The 21319-nt window shown below is 34.6% G+C and overlaps 4 protein-coding genes across 5 annotated transcripts in view; 1 reads left to right on the forward strand and 3 right to left on the reverse strand.

The window, feature by feature from the left end:
- Positions 1-5002, forward strand: part of LOC132308301 (proteasome activator subunit 4) — a 38170-nt gene extending 33168 nt beyond the window's left edge. For both annotated transcript variants that reach the window (XM_059806343.1, XM_059806345.1), the window contains 4 exons: positions 722-846; positions 2799-2891; positions 4514-4667; positions 4776-5002. In XM_059806343.1, coding sequence (XP_059662326.1) covers positions 722-846; positions 2799-2891; positions 4514-4667; positions 4776-4817 — 414 coding nt within the window. In that variant the 3' untranslated portion in view covers positions 4818-5002. The remainder of the gene's footprint in view (positions 1-721; positions 847-2798; positions 2892-4513; positions 4668-4775) is intronic.
- Positions 4984-6301, reverse strand: LOC132308303 (transcription factor MYB80). The gene is made up of 3 exons (XM_059806347.1): positions 6169-6301; positions 5928-6057; positions 4984-5738 (listed from the first exon to the last, which is right to left on the reverse strand). Exons 1-3 carry the CDS (start codon positions 6299-6301, stop codon positions 5027-5029), a joined length of 975 nt encoding a protein of 324 aa, XP_059662330.1. The 3' UTR covers positions 4984-5026.
- Positions 6302-7671: 1370 nt separating this feature from the next.
- Positions 7672-10233, reverse strand: LOC132308302 (probable amino acid permease 7). The gene is made up of 7 exons (XM_059806346.1): positions 10040-10233; positions 9721-9954; positions 9545-9638; positions 9077-9291; positions 8783-8916; positions 8450-8677; positions 7672-8350 (listed from the first exon to the last, which is right to left on the reverse strand). The coding sequence occupies exons 1-7, from the start codon at positions 10110-10112 to the stop codon at positions 7949-7951; spliced, it is 1380 nt and encodes a 459-aa protein (XP_059662329.1). The 5' UTR covers positions 10113-10233; the 3' UTR covers positions 7672-7948.
- Positions 10234-16680: 6447 nt separating this feature from the next.
- Positions 16681-17766, reverse strand: LOC132310460 (oleosin Ara h 10.0101-like). Its single transcript, XM_059808631.1, has one exon. The coding sequence runs from the start codon at positions 17713-17715 to the stop codon at positions 17284-17286; it is 432 nt and encodes a 143-aa protein (XP_059664614.1). The 5' UTR covers positions 17716-17766; the 3' UTR covers positions 16681-17283.
- Between the last annotated feature and the right edge of the window lie 3553 nt (positions 17767-21319).

The following is a 21319-nucleotide window of genomic DNA, read 5'->3' on the forward strand; positions in this document are numbered from 1 at the left end:
AGTCCATTTGGTTCTGGTGGATTAACATTGGATTCTTGGAATTCCATGTTCACTAAGTTATGTTGAAGGCCCGAACAAATACACCTCTCTCCATTGTCATACCTCAGGATTATATATTCCTGGCTTATTGAGTTTGGTTTAATTAGATGAACTTTTTGTAAGATGGGAGGCGCTTAATCTCTAGTCTTCATGAGTTAGACTCGCATACATTTAGCACAATTTATAACACAAGAAATGGATGATTAAATGTTTGACGGTGGGAGAAAGACTACTTACCTCCAGTCTTTACTCTCAAAGTTAAACAAGAAGCAGCTTGTTAACTATTTTTAAATGAAAGAGTGAAATAAATTTGTAATCCTTGAAAATTGTTGGGACTTTTCTTGATAAAATGTATACCATACTTAATTTTCTTTATGCCATGCAAGTGTTGAGAGATGTAGATAGTAAAGTTTCCATCAAAGCTTTAGTACGAGAGAAAACGTGGGAAATTGTTTCGTTATTACACTCTCAGGAATATGAGGTATTAATGTATTTATGTTGATCTGACTGTTTTTCCTTGATTCCCTGCCTCTGGCAAGAGATAGAATACACGAGAGAAATCCCTGAATCGTTGGACCTTCGTAATGGTCCACTAACCAATATGTCCAATTTCTTAGTGTATCTCACAGCTTTTGTATTGAATTATATCATCTCTAACTAGAAGAGGCAATTTCTGGTTCAGGTAAGAGAGCATGCTGCAGCTGTATTAGCAGGCCTAACGAAGGGAGGGGATGAAGAGCTAGCTGAAAACTTCCGTGCTAAAGCTTACAGGGAGGCAAACATCATTCGGAAAAAGAGAAAACAGAGGTCATTTTCCTGTTTTTGAGATTTTCCTAGGTGCTGCTTACTTGATTAGTTTTCCAAATAAGGGACTAGACTTATTATATTCATGCTATTATCCATGCACATTCACATGTTCACATCTGGTAGCATACATATACATGGTCAAAATGACTATATATGGGTAGGTGATGCAAATCATTAAGGGTACTTTATTCAGGATTGAGGCAGTCAATAGTCTTGGAAAGTGTCTAGTCAAAGTTTTAAGTAGTAATTATAATATGGGAATCTGAAAATGTAACAGGAATAGAAGTCATTATTAACACTTTGTGGGTAGTTTGAAAGTCAGTCTAGGAAAAGTAAGTCTCATTAATTCTTGTCTTATAAAAGGGACAGCCCTCTTATCTTCTGTAATCAAGTCTTTATCAATATATTTTGAGATTATTATCAGTTATAACAATTCTTAGGGCTTTCCCCCAGATTTCCCTTGTAGAAATCTAGGCTCCGACGGTGATCAGAGTATCTTCGGTCTTGCTTACTGTTGTAAGAAAACTCGTGTCATTTTCTGTTTGCTTCAGTAGGAACCATCATTAGTTGTGAAAAGGAATATGTAATGTCTAAACTGGGCCGAACAGTGCTTAGCAGTGTGACTGGTCAGAGAGTGATTATGCCCTCCCATTTATAGTTTCTAGGTTTAGTAGTATTTTGGTGGGCAACACTCCTGGGGAACCCTGAAGCTTAATATGTAGGACAGGCTTGAGTTTAGGCTGAAGGCTTTAGGTATGATTAGTTTGCAAGGCTAGCTGATTTTATACCTCGAACTAGGTTTTCTTTGACCTTAGGCTGAACTAGTCCAGTAAAATTTGCACAACTAAGCATCAATATACCATGTCTCATTTCCATCCTGATTATATCATGATGATGATAAACACTGTAAATGTTTATATTACTATCAATAATTATGATCTCAATGGTCACGTTGAAGTTAAATTTACAGAATCATGATAATCCCATGGCCACATCATCTTCATTATCATTGCTATATGACCACGGTGTGGATGACAATCTTCTCATATTTTCATTGTTGTAATGATCTAGATTGTTAGCATGATCACTGTTTGTCTCGTCTTCATAAGTATTAAATAAATTACTGCTCATTGAGGCAATCTGATATAATAAGAGGAATAGAGATCCTATATTTCAATTGGAAAATGGAAAATGGCCTCTTATGGAAGTTCTTTTCCTTCTTTTGTAAATGAATTCCTGCAATTTAGTAAATTCTCAATAAGCTATTTTGATGTTCTTCTCAATATAGCATTTCCAAGTATAAAGTTTGAAAACCTATGGCAAGCTGTTGATAAGCTTTCTTTTATGCCTAAAATATTTTCAAAATCAACTTTAGGATTATACATTTATACAACTCTTATGATGAATCATGGCATCTTAGTTTTCTTCTAGAATTGTTACATCAAAATTTAAGAAAAATTGTTTAATAGATAAACATTATATGGTCTCACTAATAGCAGGTGGAAGAGATGCTGCTACCAGTTCATTGATCTCTCCTCGTGCTTTATTGTTATGAAATATATTTTCTAGGCATCCTCTCATGATTTTGTTAAAACAGTTTCTCTGGTTCTTTTCTTTCTTTTACCGAGTTGTGTCTAAATGTTTAAGTGGTTGTGTATTAATTAATCTTTCTACACATGTACCTGGCATATAACTCTAAAATATTACACCGTCAATGGAAGATACCTACACTGATCTGCCTATGCATATTGTCATTTTAGATTTTGGCATGTGCACGACAACTATAAGCGTGCATTCATAGAAGCTTGTTAATTAATAAGTTTTATCGCTTATGTATGCATACACGCATGTGCATGATGTATCAGGTACTTCATAAGTGCAATCTTGTACTTGCTATACCCTGTATAAGTAGTGTATATATTGATTCGAAGTTCACAAATTTACAAATGCAGGAATTTGAGTTCTGGTCAGTCATTAGCTTCTATACATGGTGCTGTACTTGCTTTGGCAGCTTGTGTGTTATCAGTTCCTTATGATATGCCAAGGTATTTCCGTGGTTTAATTTACACGATTGTCCATATCATATTTTTGAAGATTCATGCTTTTGTTATTGACATTACCCAAGATGATGACTTTTATGTATTTAATAACACCCAGAGCCTGTATAAAGATTCTATTTACAGATTGCATTAGGTTGACACTTGTTGCATCAAATAGCAGATCCATTATTATCAAATTCTCCAACACATTGGTATAGAAATAATATTTCAGACTTTAAAACAGTGTAATTATATCACATTTAAAATCTTTTAATAATATTAACCAATAAAGAAAAATTTGAGAACCTAAGAAAATAATTCTCTACTACTACGTATCATTTATGAAAGCCAAGTCTACGAAACAATTATTCGACTATCATTTATGAAATAGAATGTTGGGCATGTGACTCACATATGAGTGTGATTTAAATGTTGATGTTGAGATGGATGTGTAGTAATACAATGTACCATAAAGTTACAAATGAAACATCTATAGCTGATCCCAAATAGTTGGAACTTGGGAGAATGCTTTATTGAATTGAGTTGAGTAGGTGTGGCAAACAATAACTCAATGCTCCTTTGAGAATTAGTAGATTTGGACCAACTAGAATAGCATGCAATGAAGTCGATGTTTCTTAAATCTTACTTTGGATTCTTCTATTGTGTCTTCGATTATTAATTAGAAATTTTCTTCAACCCACGTGGTGGGTGAGTCAACTGAGGTGATGTTTAGGTACGAGATGTCTCATGTTCAACTTTTCTTGAGCTAATTGATGCACACATTTGCTGGTGATTTCATGCATACGTAGGGATCAATTTTGATACATATTAGGTTGGGAACACCCTGTTGTAACAATATCTGTACGGCTAAATTTGTAATAACAATTTTGACTCAACAAGCTTCAACCGCAACACATGGGATTGGCTGTATGGATATGTCTTCCAGTCAGTTCTTTCTAAAGCCATAGTCTCGATTAAATAATTTTTTTATGATAAAGGTCACTAGTCAGTGTTGAGTCTGTTGACCTGCTTACACAAAATGATGGGAGAGAGAAAACAGAGAAACCTAATTTCTGGCATTATAATTGTAACGATAATGTTAGAAAAAAAAAGTAAATATGTTTAAATGTGTAGGTGTTCTTGATTAACTCTGTTTTTTCAATGATGGAGTATTTCATTAATCATTTTTAAGTCTAGTCTTTATATTGGCTTCCTAATTATAAAATCATTTTTTGAGTTATTCATGTGCTAAGTAATTATTAAACTAATTTTCTCTAGCATAGTAATAATATATCCTAACTGCATCGAATTAAGTTAATATATAAAATGGATCACAAATGCAAGTTCTTCTGGGTCCTGCACTTCGCATCTTTGTTGGCCAACTCTTGAACAAGGTGCAAGATATTCCTTGTCCTTTCCAAAATTTTAAACTGGTTTTCTTTTAGGTGTCTAAACGTTAGCACTTCACTGTGTGAAGTAATTATGTTGGCAGCATTAAGGCAATGCTGTGGTCTTCTCAAGAGATAGCAAACTTATTGAAACTGCAACTCGAGTAAAGCTTAATGAATGATGTTCTTCTATTTGCAACATTGTTTCTTTCTTATATTATATTCATTATTTTGCTTCAGTTGGTTGCCCGAGCATGTTACATTACTGGCTCATTTCGTGGGGGAGCCATCGCCTGTGAAAACTACAGTTACAAAAGCAGTTGCAGAGTTTCGTAGGACCCATGCAGATACATGGAATGTCCAGAAAGATTCGTTCACTGAAGAGCAGCTTGAGGTAGATTCATACTAATAATCTTTTGTCATAGACTTCACAACTTATATTAGTAAACTTGACTACTCTATATTTCTAAATTGTTTTTTACCTCCATATCAATACTTGCAGGTTCTGGCTGATACATCTTCCTCATCATCATATTTTGCTTGATCTATACACTGCATTCTTTGTATGAGAAGAGAACAATAGATGTAAAATCGATCAGAATAGTTGCATGTATTTATGTTTTTTTGTCAATTATCATAATCCATAGAATGAGTTTTATCCACACTTGCACCTTTTATTGTTGCCATATGAAGGTTATTATTTTCCATAAAGATTGTATTGTTGCTCCTTTTCCCAGTCTTGTAATAACTCCCTTAAATTATGGGATTCATCAGATCATCAGATGGTATATCCCATAGGACGCAGTCTGAATTGAATACACTAGAACCATTTCTAGTTTCTTTTCCACCCGTGGACTCCTCTCCATTTTCATCTTCAAGTTTCTCATGCAACTGGCCTTGCTGGTCTCCAGCCATGCATGTGCTTCCAGTACAAATACTCTGGTTCCATGGAGACCCATCCCCTTCATTGCCAAAAGATGACGGGCCATAGAGAAATCCAGATGTAGTTGCAGGAAAACCACTGTATGCCCCAGCAAAATTTGCAGATGTTGTACCAGCACAGTCCCAAGGCTTGTTTGAGGGTATCATGTCAGGTTCTTGTATAGCCTTTGATAATCCGAGCTTGATCTTCTCAATGGTATCATCTTTTTCATCATGTTTATTGGTAATATAAGTGGCTATAGTATTGGCCGGTGCTGGACCATTATGTTGGAGCTGGAAGTCTATGCGCTTCTTGGTAAGGAGGTGAAGCATTTCATCTTTAAAGCAGCCAAGGGCTGCTTCAGCCAGGTGAGCGACCTGTAGAGGGGCTAGTGAGGTGATTTCAGCCATGAGGTGAGAGAAGGGCTTGTGAGTAACCGGATCGATTCCCATGCCTGAAAGCTTCTTTTTGAGCTTGGTGTTCCAGTGATTCTTAACATCATTGTCGGTGCGGCCAGGCAACTGAGCAGCAATCAACGACCATCTGTGATGTCCATTTAGGAAAATAAGAATTTGATCAGTAATTGCATCTCTTCTTCTTATAGTAAGACACAGAATGAAGGGGGGTGATTGAAGAGAAAAAACTATATAGATAATGAAATGTTCGATTTTGAGAGCCATGATATTTCAATTTCAAGAAATACTAATGAATTAATTACTACCAGTTGCATACCGGTTGCCAACAACAGAATGAAGCTTCACAATGGTTTGCTCTTCTGCATCTGTGAATTGGCCATGTTTCAGGTCAGGACGAAGGTAGTTAGTCCATCGCAGCCTGCAGCTCTTACCGCATCTCTGGAGACCTAATAGGGATGAAAATGAATAGAATTGAGTATATGCTTTATCATTATTGATCATGCACACAAACATAAATACATACATATATATATAGTGAGAGAGAGAGAGAGAGAGACCGGCATTCTTGGGGATGAGGCGCCAGTTACGAGTGCCATGTTGAGCTATGTAGGAAGAGAGCTTGTTGTCTTCCTCAGGAGTCCACTGTCCCCTCTTCACATTGTCCTTCTCACAACATGGAATTCTCCCCATCTCTTCTCTTTTTTAGCCTCCTTTAGAAACTCTACTGCTATGAGCAGAAGCTGATGGATTGATTGGCAAGGACACAAATTATACAATATGCCTGCCTGGTTTAATAAAAGCCAACAGAACAGAGGGAGAAGATTAATGTAATACCCAAGTGTGAAAGATAATTCTCTACTGCCTCACTTTTGCTTTGCCAAATTCTTTCCGAGACTTTTTCCTTTAATTAAAAAAAAAAAAAAAAAAAAAAAATCTAATGAAAAACAAATGTAGGCATGGCATATTCTTGTGTATTTTGTAAATTTAGTTTTTAAGTAAAATAGAAGAAGAGATGGAATATAAATAGGGGTGATAGTAGTTATGGAAGTGGAAGCCCATGGCATTGGTGGGCTTGTATGTTTAGGAGATGGGCATCAAAGGCGCATGATTTGATTAAAGAATTCAACGCCATTGAGCGTGTGAGACATGGGCCGGTAGCTCACCCACAAGACGCCCGGTCAACCCTCTCTTTCTCTCTCTCCTCTCTCCTATCTCCTCTCCTCTCTCTGTGGTTGACTGCCTGTGCTTATGTAAAAAGTTGGGTGGCTTTCTGATTTGATCACACAAAACAAAACCCACTTATGGTGTTTGGAATTTGGTTCAGCTTTGCGAAAGTTAAGGTTATCGCACGTGCGGGTGATTCCGACATTTATTGCAATCAAACATTTTGAATGACAATTCTTGTTTATGGACTTAAAATACTTCACTTTATTTGCATTACAAAGCTTTCCTTCAAGAGTGGCTGGTGGGTGTTTTCTCATTTCAGAATTTGCACTGCATGTTGCTTGCAGTCGTTTGTGTTGGGCTTTAATCATTTACTTCTATAATTGGGCAATTTGGACCTGGCCCATTCTTGGCCCAACCCAACCCAACCCCAGCTAGGGCTGTATAGTGTGACGATGACTCGATCGATTTGACACAAATTATGATCTTATGGCCGATCCTATTCAGATTAAAGCAAATATAATGATGATTTGGCTTGTGTGTAGAAGTGATGAAGTATATGTTTGAATACCACAAACTAGATTAGAGATTGAGTTGTCTATTAGGATGGTAATCAAATCTTTGAGTTGAGGATGACTATAAATTTGGGTTAGGCCTAATTACCACTCTGTTCAATTTTTTTTAAGCTAAACTCATTTGTTAATCAAATTTAAACCGTTTATGTATAGTTTAGAAAAAGAAACCTTGCACGATCAAATACGACAACTTTTGTGCTGTCTCACATTGTCGGAAAAAAATTTGTTGATATTTATATACGTAGACACTCCTCATCTGTGTAGACGCGTTTTGAAGAAAATTGCAAGTATTAAGAAAAAGAAATTGTTAAGACTTGTATATACATTTAAGGAAAACATCAAGCAAAGTGGTGATTATTATAATTAAATGCATTCCAATTTATGATATGGTTTTTATTTACCTTGCCAACTCAACATCTAATAATTATGTATTAAAGTCTACAGAAGATTATTTTCACCTTCCAAGTGAAGAACCAGTGCAGGCTTAAATATACACATCTGCAGACTACATCTTCAAGATCATTTGTACCTAAAACCATAAGGCGTTATATATTCTAATAGTTCCCGCCATGAACAACATCAAATTAACTACATATTTTCAGCTTAATTTGGCACTTATAAGACCTTCAACTGATCCAATCAAGGCCACCATTGTGACAAGCAAACAAACAAGGCTAAAAGTCTGAAGAACAATCCACTTTCTTGTCCAAGCCCCAATCTTCTTTTGCACAAAATACATTTCCACTGGCAAATATATGGCCAAGGGCCAAAAATTCAATGCCCCCAACACTCCCAAAACTTCATTGAAGTAAGGGAAGACAATTGCAATCCCACATGTAGATATAACATATGCTGTTCTGAAACACAGCCTGAACAGATTCAACTTGAAAGATGGAAACAAAGGGAGCTCCAAGGCGTAGAATTTGTTCACGAATCCACTGTCCGGGAACTTTTCAGAAATCCATTTTTCGAAGAAGGCAAAAAATGGCTGACTGTACATCTAACAATCAAATGCTGGTCATTTAGGCAGAGAAGCAACAATATATATAGCATCATCAATAGATTTTAAGTAGTAAATAATGTTGTATTATTATTGTACCTGATATCCTCCAATTAGATGTAGAACAACGCAAGCATTGGCAAAATCGACGATCCAATAGGGCTCGTAGAATCCAAATCCTGAGATGATGTTCCCCGGTGTATCATTCCCGAAGGCTGCATATCCAAAGCATCCACAGCAGAGGTAGAAGAAGGTGGTTATAAAGATTGCAGACATTGAGGCCTTCTTCATGGTCTGGTTTTCAGCTGGGGGTGACTTCAATGTATCCTTCATTACACAAGAATCATAATTAAGTTTTATACTCTTCTTATCAATGCATGAATTTGAACTTTATATATATATATATATATATATAATGGACAGAATTGGTACCTGTATCTCTAGAAGAATAATTGAATATGGATATGCAAAAGCAACATCTCCAAGTCCCTGAAAGGCCAACCATAATTTCTGGGCTAAATTTTCAGCTGGAACTCCTCTAATGCTTCCCTTGATCTCCCCATTTTCTGCAATTGCAAACACAAGAGCCTGAAATCTGTAGAGAACCATTTCTTTTTCTTCTTTTTTTCTTTCTCCAAGTGACCAAAAAAGCTTGACAATGTTCTTGCAAAATAAAGACTGTAAAAAATCACTGAAATGAAGTTGAAATGCAATTTCATAACATACCAATTACTTTTGCAAACCCTAATGCCATTCCGATGGAAGCGTAGGAGAAGGACATGAGTGCAGCAACAACAGATAGCCATGCCATGTTGTGGAAATCTGGTATCAGAGACATCACAATCTGAACAACTCCAAATATCATCATATAAAGAGTATTCCCATATTCACATGGAACCTGGTGCCCTTCTTTGTGGTAACAGTTTGATCTCTGAATTGCTCTGCATTATTTATGCAAACAAATTTATATATATATATATATATATATATATATAAAACCCTCAAATCTTAACATAACTACAGCAAGATGAAGGATAAAAAAATGATCACAGTAGACATATCACTTTTCTTGTGATTAAGGGGCAACCTTCACAAACAAAAAATATGTAAATTTTATGATTTTGCAACAGACTTCATAGATCATGGATTGAAAAAAGAAGAACTTCAAATCATAGGATTCATCAAGAAAAGTACCTCAAACTGTTTGAAGTGGTAATCACATAAGCAATACCAGTCCCATAAAAGCTGGAATATTGAAGCGAACCACAGAACCATGCATGTTTCCTACCTGAATTGTTACACTTTTACCAGATTAGAGGGCATATAAAAGAAGAATCAAAACAACACAGCAAGATTGGTTTTGTTACTACCAAGATTCAGCCTCACAGCATCTATGTAAGAGCAATTTCGCTTTCCGGTGACAGGGTCTGGAGACCTGTAACAATCAGATAAGAGGTAGGAAGAAATGTAAGTGACGACTGCAAAACACAGCAAGCTCACTGGTCCTGCAATCCATCCCAATTGTGCAGTGCTCCATGCGAGTGACAGAACACCAGCTCCAATAACAGCTGTGATTATATGAGCAATGCAACTCCATATTGTTCCTGGTTTGAGTTGTATTTTTGGGCAGAGTGAGATATAAATTAATTGCAAGTAGATTAAGTAAAACAGTACTCGAATGGAATTTACCTGTTCTTATTGAAGTGTCATCATCTTCATCACAGGAACTTTTAGCCAATTCAAGATTGTTCTCGACTGCCATTTTTCTACCCAGTTCAAGTTAGGCAATCAATTTTAAGGTCTTGAGATCACCACTTATAAGATTCCATGGCAAGGATGTAAAAATCTTGACATATCTGCTACTTGTACAGACTGACAAAGGTACATGGGGCTAGCTGGGGTAGGTTTTCTTCCTCCATAATTTTTATTGGGCAATTCTTACGTCACAAATCTTTAGTAATTACAAAATCAGAAAAATAATAAATAAGAAAAATAATTTATTTTATTAAGTTCAGTCAGTCTCTGTTATTCTTATTTACTCCCTATTACTTTCCTGATTTATAAGGGTAAGTGGGTGATCCCAATTGATGGTGCACATAATTCCGAAATTAATGAATAAGAAAAATCGGAGATGGTGGCTATACTTATTTTTAAAAAAATATAATTTCATAATTATGAATGATTTGTGCGGGATCACATCAACAACTCTCATCAACTTATATATGTATGTCCTTCCATTACAAAAACAAGATTCATTATTGATTTTCAATTCTTACAATTGAAAACATTCTAGAGTTGTAGACTCCTGAGTCCTAACTAATTGGACTTTTTGAAATTTTCTTAATAATATTCACTACAAGAATGAATACGCATAATTTTTCTCTCTAATTTGTAAAAAAATCTTGCTTAATATAAAAATTAATCGAGGACAGTCGTAAATATAATTAATGAAATGTGTATATATACACACACTCATATAATTATTCGATCCCTGCATGTACTGCCAAACATAAAGGGCTAATGAGTAGTTATATAATATATGGTCAAATGCACTAGTCTGATATTTTAAGGGACAACTCAAGGGCAACTCAACACCATGGGGCCGGCAAAAGAGAACACTGCCATAAATATCCTTTTCACTCGATAAACATAACCCTTGAGTAAGTGGATTTGTGACCATGACAGAGTTCACTCAATACTCTTGTTTTACAATTTTCCACCAATTGTTTATAACATCTAAAGACCAAATACATGATGGAGAGAGAAAAAGACCCTGCGGAAGAATTTTTTTGAGCCCCTAAATCATCATGTGTCAAAAGTCATTATTATTTTTTTCTCCATTTAATAAACCAAGTGAAGAAGAGTTTTTCAACTCCATCTCTACTTTTTCAAATGTTGGACACACAAGTAAGATGATATGAAGTTTGATTTTCCTTTCCTTCTTGTTTGTCTATTTTTTTTTTTTATACTGTATTAAAATACACTTAAAGTCACAACCATCCAAATTTATGGTCGTTGGCATAAACTGATTTATCCTCGCTCTGTTTTGGATAAGAAGCTAGCATGGGTTTTTAGGACTAGAATTGACTATTGGTAATGATTATTGAGGAATACTTCTAGGGTAAGAGAGTTAAAAGAGGACAAGTTTAATAAGTTTGACTAATGATAAATTTGTTCTATTGTGGTGAGAAGGTCACAACTTTAAAACAAAAAAAAAAAAAAAAGGTAGTCTCTCTACATGCAGGGACTCATTTGCTTGTAAGCATATTAAGAAGGGTAATCAAGGAAATATAAAAACAGATCAAGAGAGAACTGGTTTTTATTTTTTATTTTTATTTATTTTTGTATTTTCAATTTCTTTTTTAATTATAAGGTGAGTTTGGGCTTAAGATACTTCGTAAATATAAGATTCCCATTACCTACCACTGTTTGCCCTTAATGTGTGGGTAGTAATTTGCTTCTCTAACAAGAAAAATATCAAGAAAATGAGTAAAAAATTGCCTTTTCCTTTATTGTTGTGACTGAAAGACAAGACCAAAAGTTTAGGCAATCCAATTATCAGATAAAGTTCCTTCCTTTTTATCAATAAAAGTTATACTTCTACCAATAACCAATACAAAAAAAAAAAAGAAAAAAAGAAAAAAAGAAAAAGAAAAAAAGTTGAAGTTAGAAAGCTTCCAAGAACAATCAGTTCATATTTCTTAGTCATTGTCCTCATTTCAACAACCACCATCCTAGTGCGTGCTTTTTTTTCCAGATAGTAACTCAATAACTTTCTACTCTTGTTGAATTTTCTACTCCTTTAGTCTACGTGTAAGTATTTCCATTCTGATAACCTATCATTTTCCGTTGGTAAAGAGTGATGTAGTACATTGAATATAACATGTGCTGAATAGGCAGACATATTTGACCAGTTTTGATCCCAAGTTGTTTTTGGTTTTTTTTTTTTTTTTTTTTTGTATTTTTTTTGTATTTTTGGGTATTTAATTAATAAAATAAATTAATTAAAAAAAAAAAATTGATTGCTTCCATTACTTGTTGCTGCTTTCATGGAATGCTAAAGGTACACGGTAACTTATATTTTTATTTTGCACAAAGTAATTGCTTCTTGGCTCCAAATTTAGCGGGAAAAAAAATTATCTCCTAATTAAACGATGTTGTATTTTTGTAACGAAAAGTTTGCAAGTGTCTCCACTTTAACAAGCTCATTGAGAGCTTGATGAAGTGAAGGGAGAGGTAAACGATGAAGAAATTGACTGCGGACATACTCAAAATCACTACGCAGATTCATCAGAAACTGGTGAAAAGCTGATTCTAATACTTCAAAATTTTCTTCGCCTCAGAAAGATGTTCCAATGATGGTTCTGAAAGTGCTAATTGATCCAAAAGAGATTAATTTCATACGGAAGTAAAATTCAGTAATGCACTCACCTTATTCTTGTTTGAGATTATAAAGTTGAACCATCAACTGATTTTGTCGAGCACCATCAGAGTCAGATTATTATTTAAGATTATAAAGTCAAATCATCGAGTGATGTTGTTAAGTACCATCAGAGTCGGAGTACCGAAAAGCAAGCATGTCCCAGACTTCTTTGACCGTTTCATAACTCCCAAACTCCATACCAATTGAGGGAGTTGCTGTGTTGCGGAGCCATGTGAGAATCTTGTGGTTGTTGCTATCCCAGTCCTCAATGCGTGTCGCGTAGGCATCTGCTGATTCTTCATTGTTCTGAACTGGCGTTTGATGATCTCCAATAACATAAGACCATAGTTTACAAACCTTAAGGAAATTATGCATAAATTGACTCCAAAATGAGTAATTATCTCCATCAAGAATAATTGAAATAGGATGTGCTTGAACCCACTCCAAAATCCACCAGCGTAATCTCATTTTGTACCATTTAAAATACGCCAAAACGGATAGAAAATCTGAAGTAAGTGCAAAAAACTGGCTTGCTTTGGAATGGTTTGTTTTACGTTTTTTTTTTTTCGCTTATGCTGATTTGGCTGTACTGCTGACATGGCCAAAAAATCAGATTTGTCAGATGTGGCTGGCAAAGACAAACCATCTGATGGCGTGGCTGATGACATGGTGTTGATGTGGTAACAGATCCGCAGATGCGTGCTGACATGGCTTGGGGGCGTGGACCACTTTTTCTAAACATTTTGTACCCAAAAAGTCATGCACCTATTTGGGAAGAAAATCATGTGCGGGTGCAAATGGAAGAGAAAGTACGTGAATACTGTTTTTCCACATTTGAGTATATTTTTGGTTAGGCAATTCATTATATTTTTAAAACAATTTTTAAGAGAAAAAAAAGTATTGATTACATGTCAACACAAATACACCTTTAAAAAATCCATACTATGTAGTAATGTTTTCATGGAAAAAATAATATATGTTTGATTCTTCTATGAAAAGTTTTATGTCATAGTACCTTTCAAAAATAAATAAATAAATAGTTCTTTGTCATAGTTACGTGACTCATATTATTATTATTATTTTTAGAAACTCGATTTTTAGGCCTCTATTGAAAAGGTGGAGATATAATTTAAGCTAAATTCTTGATAAAATCACTTATTTCAGTAAGAAAAATAAGGGTACGTTGGATTTTTTATTTTATTTTACGTGCAACCTAAAATGAATAGTGAGGGTTTATATTCTCACATGGACAAATAATTGATTTTGGTTTAAAAAAAAAAAAAATTTAACTTTTCTATGTAAATAAAATGACTTGCCTTTGTATCACAATTCTTTCAATGATGACCATTACATGATTAACTACCTACCTCTCAATCTTTAAACATATATGTGCTTGCGTGCATACTGATTTTTAAGGGCCTATTATTCGATTGCAGTCGTGAAATATTTGAACCTTCACGTTTTAAAAACGTGATTTGAATAGTGAAAACAGTAACTTTGTTTAGTTAATGTTAAAATTAAATCTGTATTTAGTTTAACCTTTTGTACCATCTTAGATTTGTTGGAATAATGAGCACTTTATGACCGACCATCTTGTCTTTAAATTAACAGCGGCGATCCCGATTTGACATCACATTAAATAATACTTCTCCCTTTTGTTTCTTTTTCATTGTCTTGCAGTAGCAGTGGGTATAAAAGCGGGGAAGCGCCAAAAACACATAAAATATATTTGTTTTTTTGTATAACTTTTATTTTTTATTTGAAAAAATATATAATAAACACTCCTAATTTTTTAAAATTATACAAAATTACTCCTCTATTAAAAATTAGACATAAATAAGTGTTGTAATATTTATTTTGTCCTTTTACTCTTTCGAAAATGTCCAAAAAAATATATATGCTACTAATTTCATACTATATAGATGTTTTGTGCACATTACTTTATATATAGAATTTATATATTCGTATTCACAGTCTAGTGAAGTTCAATAATCAATATTAAGATTAATAAATTGGGATTAATGATAACTTAAACTACCAATGAGATTGGTCTCTGGGCAAAAGATTGTTTCCTTATATAAAATCTAACACTTGAACAATTTGAGAATTATTGATTGAACAAATTTGTAAGGTGAATTAAAAAATGGAAAGTGATTTGTAAGGAATTCGCGTCAACCAAAAAAGGTCATTCAAATGATTTGCAAAACGTTTTAGTTGAAAATAAAAAAACAAAAAAAGAAAAAAAAAAAGTGCCAAACGACTCCGTCGATAAGAGCTCTTGGGAGTCATTAGCCTGTTATCCCTGGCGTACCTTTGATCCGTTGAGCAAGATCCCTTCCACATAGGACTCCCGGATCACTATGGCCGACTTTCGTCTTTGTTCGACCAGTCAGGCACAGCCCAGGCAAACGATGCCTTAAGTTCTAGACCCACTTTTCTCTCTTCTACTCCACGCCCCCTAAATATGGTTTATCTTATCTCTCCTCTGTCATTCTTTCTCTAACTGTGCCCTCAAGAAATTAGGTTTGGTAAGCAAAGTACTTTATTCGATAAAAATACAATCCTATAAGAACTAAACAATTTACTTTGTTTGGTCAACAAGAAAAAAGGTAATTCAGGTTGTTTTAAACTTTGTCACCAACGTTGTCTTTGCCGCTGTCACAACTCCGTCATTGAAGCTCACTCAGTTTGCAGAGTCTCTAAAACTCGAACACCAGTTCTTGAGAGTCCCTTTTGAGTACTACAAGAAATCAATTCACGCAACCACCACACTGTAGACAAGGAAATGTCAGTTATAATCTCCTGGCGATTTGTCTTAAGACGATTACCTTCAGCACCTTAATTTATTCGTCTCCAGATTGCAAGTTCTCAAGAGGAAGGTATATGTTACAGAAGCCCCTAAGCGGCTAAGCCTATGTTTGATTGCTGAGAAAATGAATGAAAAATAGAATTTTTTATCTAACATCCGTTTTCTTGAAATATGAAGTGCACTCAGAGTTCTAATTAAGAGAGCAAAGTAAGAGAATTTAGGATTCTGAGATAGCTAGATGGTCACCGAAGAACCATGCAAGACTTGGAGCTTGCGGTTGTATCGCTAAAGAGTTTGGTCTGATCACCAGAGCTTTTGCCAGATTTCATAGATGTCTAGACAATTTTCTTTTAAGCCGTTGTTGGAACAATTGAACTGTACAACTTCTTCGTGGACATCATCTTTCAAGCTTGGTTGATCTCTGTTATGAAACTCTCTGTTGGTTGTTGTACGTTGCTTAATGCTTCTTGTCGGTGATCTTGGTGATTGCCAGACTGAAGACGAAATGTTACGTGAGATGGGCAAAAAAACAATGTCTTAAGAAGTATACCTTTTTTTGGTCATTTCACAAAATAATATTTTTTTTATATATTTTAAAATGCCTTGGTAAGGGCATTTTAGTCTAATTTTATCTTAAATTTGTAAGTATGACCTATTTGCACAAATGTCATATTTTAAGGTTATTTTTTGAACATGAAGGGTGTGATATGCACTATAAACATACAATAAACGTGTTTTTTACATTTCACTCTGGTGTAAGAGAGAAGACTTAATGTCAACGATTACATTAGATTTTTTTTTTTCATTAATAAAATAACAATGACAACCGTGATGTGACAATTTCATTAAAACAATTTGTTTTCTTGGAAATGAACTTATCCCTCACAAAAATGCTCGAGACCGGCATATGGTTTTGAAGCACCAAGTCTTTAAATGTGTGTTTTGAATGGATTAGTCTTACTCGTAATAAATTATTTACCTTTAATCCATAAAAAGTATAAATATTTGCTTTATTCAATTCTCCAGTTGATTTTAATTCTGAACAAATTAAAGTTATGTTTAGCTAGTACCGAAATCTTAGCTGGGCTTTTGCTTTGGTGCCCTTTTGAAAAGGAATTCCAACCTTTTTTTTTTTTTTGGTTAAAAAAGGAATTCCAACAGTTGACTTTAATTCTGAACAAATTAAAGTTATGTTTAGTACCGAAATCTTAGCTGGGCTTTTGCTTTGGTGCCCTTTTGAAAAGGAATTCCAACTTTTTTTTGGTTAAAAAAGGAATTCCAACTTGCAACCGAGAAAAGCTATTTGTTTTGGTCTGTTGTTTGGGCTTAGCCTGATTTTGGGCTTCGCAGATCTTATTCTGTTTGGTTGTTCCCTCTTGGGATCAAACCCACTTATAATTATTCTATATAATAGTCTCTCGGTTTCAAATTAAGTATTGTCTTTAAAACCTGTGACTCACATTGTACTAAAATGCCTTCACCATTTCTCATTAATTATTCACCTTCCTACTTAAAACTTCATTAACTTAGAGAATTCTCTCATTTTTCAAAAAAAAAAAAAAAAGAAGTTACTTTTAGAAATTGAAGAAGAAAAAAAAAAAAGAATTTAATTTGCATCTTTATTATCAAAAGTTACAAGAAAAAAGAAAAGTTACAGAAAACTCAACCAAACAAAGCTTAAGAACTTTTCAACTTCCACACTCATTTTCCTTTTTCATGCTGGTCCTGCACCATCTGCTCCAAATACCCTGCAAAATCCTCACCTTGCTCCACCACCATCTCACCTGACTCCAATTTATCCTCGTCGAAGCCAAGACAGGCTCTTATGCCCCGAAATGACCGGAAAATCCACACAAAGGAAGAAATTCCGACAAGTGCGGTGGCCGCGGTGGTGGCAAACCCGGCCATGATGGACACAAGTACAAAGGCGGCAAAAAACAAGAGAGGGCTGAAGCTGATAAGGAGTGGAGAGGTTACAAGGAGTAGTGTCACTGTTGCCAGAAAACTGAACCCCATCATCACCAAGAGCGGTCCTCCAACGGCAACGCCGGCGAGGGATGAGTAGAGCACCGTCGTGCCAGAGACTTGGCGTTGGGTTTCACCATATTCTAGCTGTTTTTGATCTTCCGCCATACTTGTCTATGAATGCATTTGCAATATTGCTGCTATACCTATATGTGTATAGTTCAGTGTCTTCTCATGATGTTTGCTAGCTAGATGGGTTGTGACGTGTTTAGTGTGTGTTGTTTTTTTATCTTAGGTGGCACGTGTTGGTGGCGAGATAGGACACGTGGATAGGATGGGTTGCATGGGCACTTGTTCTTCTAACCCTGCCACCAGGATAAGGCTCAGAGTGATCAGTGTGTTCGTACGTTTTTTTTAATCTCTCTTCTTTCTATTTTGTCAAGATAATAAATAATAATAATAAAAAAAATCTACTAATAAAATTTGAATTATGTAAAAAATAAGAGACAAAAAGGTCATAATAAAAATTAACAAAAAATGAAGTATTAATCAGAATTTTTTTTTTTTTTTTTAACCCTTCAAAAAAATAAAAAAATAAAAAAGAATTTTTTTAAAAAAATTAGATCTAATAGTAAAAATAACTTATTAATTGTAGAATTTTTTTTTGGAAAAGGATATGTGATCGACTGAGTTCACTTGAGATAAAGAAAAGAATGATAATAGTGAAATATAATTAAAATTTTTGCTCTAGTGTGATTCATTATATACTGCACAATGTTTCAAAGTCTGGGGAAAAAAAAATTTGAAATTTTGTTAAATTATGGTATTTACTATTTACATTACTTACATTAAAAATTTTCAAAAAATTCCCATTACAATTGTTCCACTGTGGTAGGAAAAATAAGTGAGAATAATTTTCAATTTTTTTTTCCAAAAAATTGAAACAAACTAATCCAAATCTTCAAAAGGTGCTTAATTACACTGTCAAGAATTAAAACGACGTCGTTTGTTCAGGAGGAGGGAAGGTGCTTTCATGAGTTAAAATAAGCTCGAACTGGATTCCAATAATCATTCTAAAACTCATATATTTGGACATATTTCCCATGAATTAATCTCATTCCCAATTAAAACTGCATTAACTCCATAGATTCGAGCTGAGCCGGGACTTTCAACAAAACCATGTTCGACCTTACTTTATACGGACAAGTTTTATTCACGATTAATCATTGAGCTTGTTACATTTAATGAATCCATTATTGCAAATTAAGAAAGTGTGTATTTTATTAATTTGAAATCCTTTGCAGTATCTTTCGAAAAAGTCTACAATGACATACAAATGGAACCTAGCTTATATTGTAAGAGGGAATTTTCATAAATAAAAAAAAAATTTATAAAAAAATCAATCCACCCCATTAAATTTTTATATAATTAATAAATTTAAATTCTCGGATTATTTATAAACTCTGAAATTTTAATCCATATAATGTAGACCTTTTAGTCTTAACTCCAAGCTCCCACTCAAATATAAATACTTAAACAGTATGAGTCTCTCAGACCATGCCATACAATACAGCGAACAAAAACATTTAATCCACGCAATATATAAGCACATAAAATTAATTAACAACTCACCTAGAACTCCACGAGCTTTATTGGTTATACAATTTATACAACTTTAATTTTTACCAGGAAAAAAGAAAAAAAAAAAAAAGAAAAAGAAAAAAAAGAGTAGTACTTTTTCATCTTTTATTATCGAACTTAATAAAACTGAACCAAACAAGCTTAAAAAGCTTTATCAATCAACTTCAACGCTGGTCCTCCACCTTCTGCTCCAGATACCCAGCAAAATCCTTCCCTTGCTCCACCACCATCTCACCTGACTCCATTTTATCCTCTGTCCAACCCAACGCCGGCTCTTATGCCGAAATGACCGGAAAATCCACACAAACGAAGAAATTCCGACGAGTGCACATGGCCAACCCGACCATGGCTGACACAAGTACAAAGGCTGCACAAAACAAAAGAGGGCTGAAAAGATGATGAGGAGTGGGTTTCATCAGAAAGGCAAACATATCATTAACAAAAAAAAGGTTTCATCATAATATTCTATCTGCTGTTGATATTCATGTTCCGCCATAGTTGTTATGTTTCTGTATGTATATGAAGTGCTATGTGTTGTGTGTGGTTCAGTGTCTTCTCAAGTGTACGTTTGCTAGGTGGTTTTTGTTTTATTTTGGTGTGAGATGGTGATGGATGCGTTATAAGATAAAATATAAATGTACAATTTGTGACGTGTTCAGTACGAGTTAGCTTGTTTTGGATATTAAGTGGCAAGTACTGGTGCAAAGTGGGACACGTTGTTCCAATTCTGGCATGAGATAAGACTCAAGATTGAAGCATTCACACCTTGTTCGGTGCCTGCGATTTTATACGAAGCAGTGAATTACCTTCCCACAATAATTATTTGAAATGTATAGGATTAATTATATATAAAAAAATATATTAAAATTAAGGATGACATTAACAGTGGAACTGAAATAGATCGGACAAAGTATAGAATTTTTATGTGATACACCAAATAACTCAATCAGAAATGTTTAGTAGTATTTTTTATAGTCAGTCAGTACTCAGTACCCAATCTTTTTTCATATATATAATTTGACGTACTCTTCATCATGCAATACAATATAATATTTTTATTTCAACGTGGTATTAGACCATGTCGGTAACAGGTAAGAGTTTTTATTAATCTATTATAATTATTGCTTAAGATCGATGGCACCATTAGCCCATCCCTAATGACAGTCAACCTTCAAATTTAAACCCTGCCATATGTGACTACATTCAACAAACTCATACTCTAGCACACGCCATGAAGATCTGCGCATATTCACCTTTCCACCCCCACAGTTTAATCCCACACCTTTATGCATTAACACGCGTCATTAGTGGTCATCATGTGCCCTTCGTGCACTTCAAGTGGTAATTCCACGCTTCTACGTGCTCAAACGTATCGGATTTTCAAAAACTTTGACCACTGTGCCGCCACGCGCTCTATTAGTAGTCATTATGCGCTTCCACGCGTCTTAGCATGTCAGATCTTCAAAATTTTGTCATCGTGCATGTCAACACTTATTATTAATGGTCATCACACACTTTCACGCGCTTGTTATTGGTGGTCATCACATGCTTCCACGCGTCTCAACGTGTGGAATTTTTACAACTCTATCATCGCGTGTTGGATTTTGTGATGATTGACTCTTTATTATTATTAGCTTGGTTTTACCTGTAATTTTGAACACGAATTATTTGTGAAGGGATTTAAATTTTATCAACTCGATAAGAGAATGCACATCAACTTAATTAATGAGGATATATTGATAAATCTTATAAAAAATATCCTTTACTTCCTTGAAATTTCAAACATTTTTATTGGGAAAATTACAAAAAATGGAGTTTTGGGAGTCTATTTACTTAGGGATGAATTTGAAGCCAACACTTTTCAAAGTCATGGACTTTGACCAAAATATGATGTAAACATTGCTCAAACTACTCTTACCATCTTCGAACACCATTTTTGTGCACACATATACTATTTTTGTGCAAACTGAGTAGTTAAAATATGTTTTGTGCATAGAAGTAGTACTTACATGAACAAACGTGGTACCTTTAATCACAAAAATGGTACATTCGATTAGGGGTGTATACGGTTCTTATAAATTAGAATCGGAACCGGAACCGGAACTGTCAGGATATGGATTCGGTTCGGTTC

The sequence above is a fragment of the Cornus florida genome, unplaced genomic scaffold, assembly GCF_030987335.1.
Source record: "Cornus florida cultivar Cherokee Brave unplaced genomic scaffold, ASM3098733v1 CherokeeBrave_3.0.0_Hap2_Chr05, whole genome shotgun sequence".
Classification (NCBI taxonomy): Eukaryota; Viridiplantae; Streptophyta; class Magnoliopsida; order Cornales; family Cornaceae; genus Cornus; species Cornus florida.